This window comes from Myotis nattereri (assembly GCF_964212035.1).
Source record: "Myotis nattereri genome assembly, chromosome: X".
In the NCBI taxonomy this organism is placed as follows: domain Eukaryota; kingdom Metazoa; phylum Chordata; class Mammalia; order Chiroptera; family Vespertilionidae; genus Myotis; species Myotis nattereri.
In genome coordinates this window covers 50,939,299-50,946,349 of record NC_138078.1, presented here as the reverse complement: position 1 = coordinate 50,946,349, position 7,051 = coordinate 50,939,299, and the positions used below count along the sequence as shown (strand labels likewise).

The following is a 7,051-nucleotide window of genomic DNA, read 5'->3' as shown; positions in this document are numbered from 1 at the left end:
CCCTCCCCCCACCAAGAACTAGGCAAAAGGCATTCACAAGGCATTTCGAGTACATAAACGCCAAGTGTATCTAAGTAATCCAATATATTCATGGACAATCTGAAGATGCTGAGCTAAGCTGATTTTTCCCCAAGTTAAGAATGCCATCAAACCCAGTTTCCATTTTAACCCCCACATTATTTGTAACATAACCAATTCTCATCGGCCAGGGAGGCAAAACCCCTGAAGGGCAAGATGCGTTTGGGACTTTCAAACTGACGCCCCTCAAGCGGTGCAATACAGATCCCTTCCCTGTTCCGCGTCCCTGCCCCCCACCGTGCGAAAGAGGCAAAGACGGAAAGGGGGAGGAGGAAGAACGACCAGGTGGAAAAGCGGCGCGCGGGGCTGTTAAATTTTGAATAAGACGAAGAAAAGAAAAACCAGAGCAGCAAGGCAAAGGGAACAACAGAGCCTACTGAGGGGACGCGGCGGCGGCGGCGGCACCAGCGGCGGCGGCACCAGCGGCGGCGGCGGCCTACAAGAACCACGAGGCGACGCCCCCCACCGCGCCGGCTTGGGCTTGGGCTTGGGCTTGGGCTTGGGCCGGCATCACCGAGTCGTAGTGCTCCCCGCCAAAGCTGGAGGTGTAGCGCCTGTAGACGAGGGTGAGCGGCTTCTTGGTGTACTCCTCCCCGATGAGGAGGACGGGCGACTCCGTCTGGATCACCTCGATGGGGCACTGCAGGACGTGCGACAGGGCCCTCAGCTCGAGTTGGCCTCCCCACGGTGCGTTGTGCACGATGTTGTCGCAGTAGTTGAAGAAGTCGTCGCGGGTGTAGACATGGCCGGTTTCGGGGTCGCTGAAGAAGGGCAGGAATTCGTCGGCGTGCTTCCGCATGTAGTTGGCGGTGCGGCCCCGCAGGCTCTCCACGGTCACGGAGAACCACAGCTGGTCTTGGATGGCGCGGTACATGCAGTGGCTGTCGGCCGGGATCTCCTTCATCTCCAGGTTCTTGGCCTCCAGGATGACCGCTAGCTTCTCCTCCTCGTCGCGGCGACAGCTGGCCAGGTACCCCACCTCGGCGGCCGCCGCCGCCATCTTCTGGCGCTCTCTCTGGAGCGCCGCCCTTCTTTCGCGCCTTCTCTGGGCCCTCGAGAGGCAAGGAGGACAGTTCTCAAGATTCATCTTGGCCAGACCCTCACTGACGGAATCGAGACTGCTGCTAGCAGGGGTAAGCTCTGTGTACTTCTCCAGTTCCCGCTGTTGTCTCTGCTCCATTTCGGCCTCAAGGCGGGCCACGTCAAGGAGCAACTGCTTTCGTTTCTTCTTGTCGTTCTTAGGGACCGAGTTCTTCATGGCCTGGATGCGGTCCTGCAGCTCTTTGTTCTCGCGGAGGTGGCGACGCTTCAGCCGCTGATACTCAAGCTGCAGATCTTCCATCGTGTTTAACGGCTGGCGAGAACCGAAGTTTGGTGGCAGCGAGAGGACCCGCTACAGTTCAGTCCAACTGCTCAAACCGTCTAACAGGTAGCTGATCTCAGCCTCCACTGGCGGGCTGCTCTGTTCGTTTAAGACCCTGGTTGCCCGCCCACTATTCATGGCCCGCGCTGCCATTGGCCACTGTCTCAACATGGCCACGCCCCAAGACGCCTGGCACTGGGATTGGCTGCTGGGAGACCCTAGACATGCCCCTATTAGACACCATAGCAACAGGTGTTTCCGGTTCAGAGCTTGGTTTGAAACTAGGCCTGTAATCCAGCCTTTGCAGGTTATGTGCAGGGTTCCGCCTTTGCAGGTCTCGCGCAGCAACTGGGCTTGTAGAATTTTTCACGGACTCTTACTACTTCATTTCCAAGCCTGAACACAATGCAGACACTGGTCGTGTGTGAGAATTACAACAAATGTTATACCAACAGCTGAATGTGCTCTGACACTGGACTTGTCCGGGAGGCATTGTGGCTTCTTCCAGTTTTTCAGGTCTCTTGACCAGAGAACCCTTAGTTTTGTGTATTAGAACAGAGACATTTCCTTACATTCCTGGGAGCAGAGAGTCCTTTCAGTTTAGGTCTCAAATCCGCCCTGTCTCATCTCACTGTTAAAAGGCCACAACCACTGTCCTTAGAGTCATTCACTACAACTAGGCAGACCTCTTGGTTTGTACCAACTGAATGTACCTTCCCTAAACTTCTTTCCCACCTTCCACAATGGGCTCTCTTGAATGCCCAGGAAGCACTTCTCTACGTTTGTTCTTGAGTCTCTAAAAGTTCTAAACTTTTAAAATTAAAAATGTTAGAGCCCTAAGCTCTTTCAAATATGTTCTCATCTTGTCCCACCCTGCCCATCTGTATCTTGAATTCCCAAACTGGAAGGCCCTTGAGACAACCTCCCCCTTGGGACAAATGAAGAAAGTGGACATTTGTCCAAGTTGTTGTATATATCAATATTTCATTCCTTTTTATTGTTAAGTAGTATTCTGTGATATTGATGTACTGTACTTTAACCATGCGACCTGTTGAAGGACATCTGGGTTGTTTCCAGTGTGGTGTTATTATGAATAAATCTGCTATAAACATCCGTATACAGGTTTTTATGTGACCATAAGTCTTTGTTCCTCTAGGGCAGAGGTTCTCAACCTGTGGGTCGCGACCCCTTTGGCGGTCGAACGACCCTTTCACAGGGGTCGCCTAAGACCATCCTGCATATCAGATATTTACATTACGATTCATAACAGTAGCAACATTACAGTTATGAACTAGCAACAAAAACAATTTTATGGTTGGGTCGCAACATGAGGAACTGTATTTAAAGGGCCAGAAGGTTGAGAACCACTGCTCTAGGGGAAAATGTCCAGGAGTGCAAGTGCCCATAATGCCCACAAGTGTATGTGTACTTTTTTGAGAAACTATTTTCCAGGGTTGGCTGTGTATGAGGGATCCAGTTTCTCTGCATCCTCACCAGCATTTGGTATTGTCATTTTCTTTTTTGTATTTTAGCTGTTCTGTAGTAACATCTCACTGTGGTTTTAATTTGTATTTCTCTAGTGGGTAATCATGTTCATCTTTGCATGTGCTCATTCGCCCTCTGTGCCACAACCTCTTGGGTAAAATGCTTATGTCATTTGCCCATTTTACTGTTGTTTTTGCGATTTTTAAAAATATATATATTCTAGATAATAGTTCTTTGTTGGATGAGTGGTTTGCAAATATTTCCTCCCACACTGCGAGTTGTCTTTTCATCTCTTTACCTGGTGTTTCTCAGAGTGAAAGTTTTAAATTTTGATGAAGTCCAGTTTATCAATTTTTCCTTCTATGGGTTCAGGGTTTTGCTTTTTGTTTTTGGTTAATCCTAACCTGAGGATATTTTTCCATTGAGCTTTAGGGAGAGTAGCAGAGAGAGGGAAAGACAGAGAGAAACATCGATGTGAGAGAAACACATTGATTGGTTGCCTCCTGCACAAGCCCAGATCAGGGGCCAGGCCGGTGAGGATCCGGCAACCAAGATAAGTGCCCTTGACTGGAATCAAACCCAGGACCCTTTGGCCTCTATCCACTGAGCCAAACCGGCTAGGGCTTTGGGCTCAATTTTTTAAAAATATATATATTTTATTGATTTTTTTTTTACAGAGAGGAAGGGATAGGGATAAAGAGTTAGAAACATCGATGAGAGAGAAACATCGATCAGCTGCCTCTTGCATACCCCCTACTGGGGATGTGCCAGCAACCAAGGTACATGCCCTTGACTGAAATGGAACCTGGGACCCTTTAATCCGCAGGCTGGCGCTCTCCACTGAGCCAAACCCGTTAGGGCTATGGGTTCAGTTTTTATGGCAAATCTCTTTGTGTTACCCAGCAATTTTCAATCTTTTTCATTTCCTGGCACACATAAAATAATTGCTAAAATTCTGCAGCACACACACACACACACACACACACACACACACACAAATATTATTATATTTTTTGCTGATCTCACAAAAAAATTAGGCATAATTTTGATTCATTCATACCAAACCACTATTATTGTGTTGGCTGTTGTCTTTTTTTTTTTTTTTTAATTTGACAATATAAGGGAAAAGAGGTCAGTGCCCCTAAGTCAGTGGTTGGCAAACCGCGGCTCACAAGCCACATGCGGCTCTTTGGCCCCTTGAGTGTGGCTCTTCCACAAAATACCATGTGCGGGCGCACATGTACAGTGCGATTGAAACTTCGTGGCCCATGGGCAGAAGTCAGTTTTCGGCCTGGGCGAGTCTATTTTGAAGAAGTGGCGTTAGAAGTGGGGGGTATCGGTCGGACCGGAGACTCGGTGCAGGCGGGCCATGGGATAAGCAGCCCGGGGGAGGCGCACGCGATTCATACAGGAGTTAAGTGAGCCAGTCAGTCAGCAGTCTCCTTGTGCAGTGGTTAGTGCTAGTCACGTCCGCAAATCGCGCGCAGGTGACAAAAGTACCTACTCGAAGCATAAAGTTACCTGTATTTTTCCAACCAGCTGCAAATCCTACAGGTATTTTCGTCATCAATTAAGAATTGTAATTCTTTTGTGTTGGTGGCTTTATTATTATAAAATGAAACATTTTTAGCAAAGGCCAGCTTAGGAGTACCCTAATCCATAATAATAAAAGCGTAATATGCTAATTAGACCGGACGTCCTTCCAGATGAAGCCGGGGCTGCAAGGGAAGCCTGGATCCTGGATGCATGCCAGCGGCTGGAGGGAAGCCTGGGTTCTGGGTGCCAGAGGGAAGCCAGTGCCAGCAGCCGGAAGAAGGAAGGCCTACTCTTGCACGAATTTTGTGCATCAGGCCTCTAGTTAAATTAATAACAATGAACCTACCTATATAGTTTAAATTTAAAAAATTTGTCTCTCAAAAGAAATTTCAATTGTTGTACTGTTGATATTTGGCTCTGTTGACTAATGAGTTTGCCGACCACTGCCCTAAGTGGTCGGGTATTGCATATTTTAAAAACTCTTGCAGCACACTGGTTGCAAATCACTGGTCTAATACTAGATCCCAAAGATTTTGTCTTGTTTTTTAGTAAAAAAAATATATTGCATTAGGTTATAAATTTAAATCTGTGATCTATTTTGTGTTTATTTTTGTGTAAGTTTTGAAGCTTGGGTCAAAGTTCAGTTGTTAGCCCATGGTTGTCCAATTGCTCCAGCACCATTTGTTGGAAAGGCTGTGCTTCTTCCATTGAATTGGTTTTGTACCTTTGTAAAAAATCAGTTGGGCATGTTTGTGTGAGTCTATTTCTGGGTTCTCTATTCTATTCCATTGATCTATGTGTCTATTCTTCCACCAACACCACACAGTCTCGATTACTAGAGTTTTGTAATAAGTCTTAAGATTAGGTAGACCCTTTCCTTAAATTGTGTTCTTCTTTTCCAAATTGCTTTTCTATATAAATTTTAGAATAATCTTGTTTGTATCTATCAAAAAATCTTGCTATGATTTTCATAGGAATTGTGTTAAAGCCATTTATCAAAATGGGGAGATAGCAGTTGGAGAGGCTAGGCCAGTGATGGCGAACCTATGACACGCGTCTGTGAGTTTGACATGCTTGTTGTAAAGTGTATGATTTTTTAACAACTATGCCGTAAACCTGAAACTAATACAAAATAATATTGAATGTTAACTGTAATTCAGAAATAGAATTTGAAAAAAAAGAACCCCTACCAAATAAAATCTATTAAAAATGTTTTTTTAATTGAACAGAAACTCAGGGTCTTATAGGACAACAGAGGATCTAATGTGGTTGAAAAAGTACTCAAAGCTTGGCTCAGTGTGGTTCAGTGGTTGAGGGTTGACCCATGAACCAGGAGGTCATGGTTCAATTCCTGATCAAGGCACATGCCTGGGTTTTGGGCTTCATCCTGAGTAGGGGGTGTGGAGGAGGCAGCCGATTGATGTTTCCCTCTCATCATTGATGTTTCTATCCCTCTCTCCCTCTCCTTGAAATCAATTTTAAAAAGATTTTTAAAAAAGAAAAAGTACTCAGAAATTATGGCTGAAAACGTCTCAAATTTGGTAAGTGATATAAACCTACAGACTCAAAACCCAAATGAGATAAACCCAAAGAAATTCCCAAAGGTATGTCATAGTGAAATTTCTGAAAACTAAATACAAGAAAAAAATTATTGAAAGCAGAGAGAGAAACAGAATCTTTTATATATATATATATATATATATATATATATATATATATATATTATTGATTTTTTTTACAGAGAGGAAGGGAGAGGGATAGAGAGTTAGAAACATCGATCAGCCGCCTCCTGCACACCCTCCACTGGGGATGTGCCCGCAACCCAGGTACATGCCCTTGGCCGGAATCGAACCTGGGACCTTCCAGTCCACAGGCTGAAGCTCTATCCACTGAGCCAAACCGGTTTCGGCTCAATAATAACTTTAAACGTAAACGGACTAAATGCTCCAATGAAAAGACATCAAGTGGCTGAATGGATAAAAAAAACATGACCCATACATCTGCTGTCTACAAGAAACCCACCTCATTAGAAGGGACTCACACAGACGGAAAGTGAAAGGATGGAAAAATATCTTTCAGGCAAATGGAAAGGAAAAGAAAGCTGGGGTAGCAATACTTATATCGGACAAAATAGACCTCAAAGTGAAGGCCATAACAAGAGATAAGGAAGGCCACTTCATAATACTAAAGGGATCAATACAACAAGAAGATATAACCCTGGTAAACATATATGCACCCAATGCAGGAGCACCCAAATTCATTAAAAAACTCCTGGAAGATATCAAAGGAGAGATCGACAACAATACAATCATAGTAGGGGACTTTAATACACCACTGACAGCACTGGATAAGTCCTCTAGACAAACAATCAGCAAACATACAGCAATCCTAAATGACTCACTAGATCAGATGGACTTAATTGACATCTTCAGAACACTTCACCCCAAAGCCAGGGAATATACATTCTACTCATGTGCTCATAAGTCATATTCAAAAATAGACCATATATTGGGTCACAAGCAAAGTATCCCCAAATTCAAAAAGATTGAAATCATAAAAAGCATCTTCGCAGAACACGATGGCATAATA

The 7,051-nt window shown here is 45.0% G+C and overlaps 1 protein-coding gene across 1 annotated transcript; it reads right to left on the bottom strand.

Annotated features, from left to right (window-relative positions):
• Nucleotides 1-514: 514 nt before the first annotated feature.
• On the bottom strand, nt 515-1,420 carry LOC308511456 (OTU domain-containing protein 6A-like; the record flags this gene model as incomplete). Its single annotated transcript, XM_081081494.1, has 1 exon — nt 515-1,420. The coding sequence occupies one exon, from the start codon at nt 1,418-1,420 to the stop codon at nt 515-517; it is 906 nt and encodes a 301-aa protein (XP_080937620.1).
• Nucleotides 1,421-7,051: the final 5,631 nt, after the last annotated feature.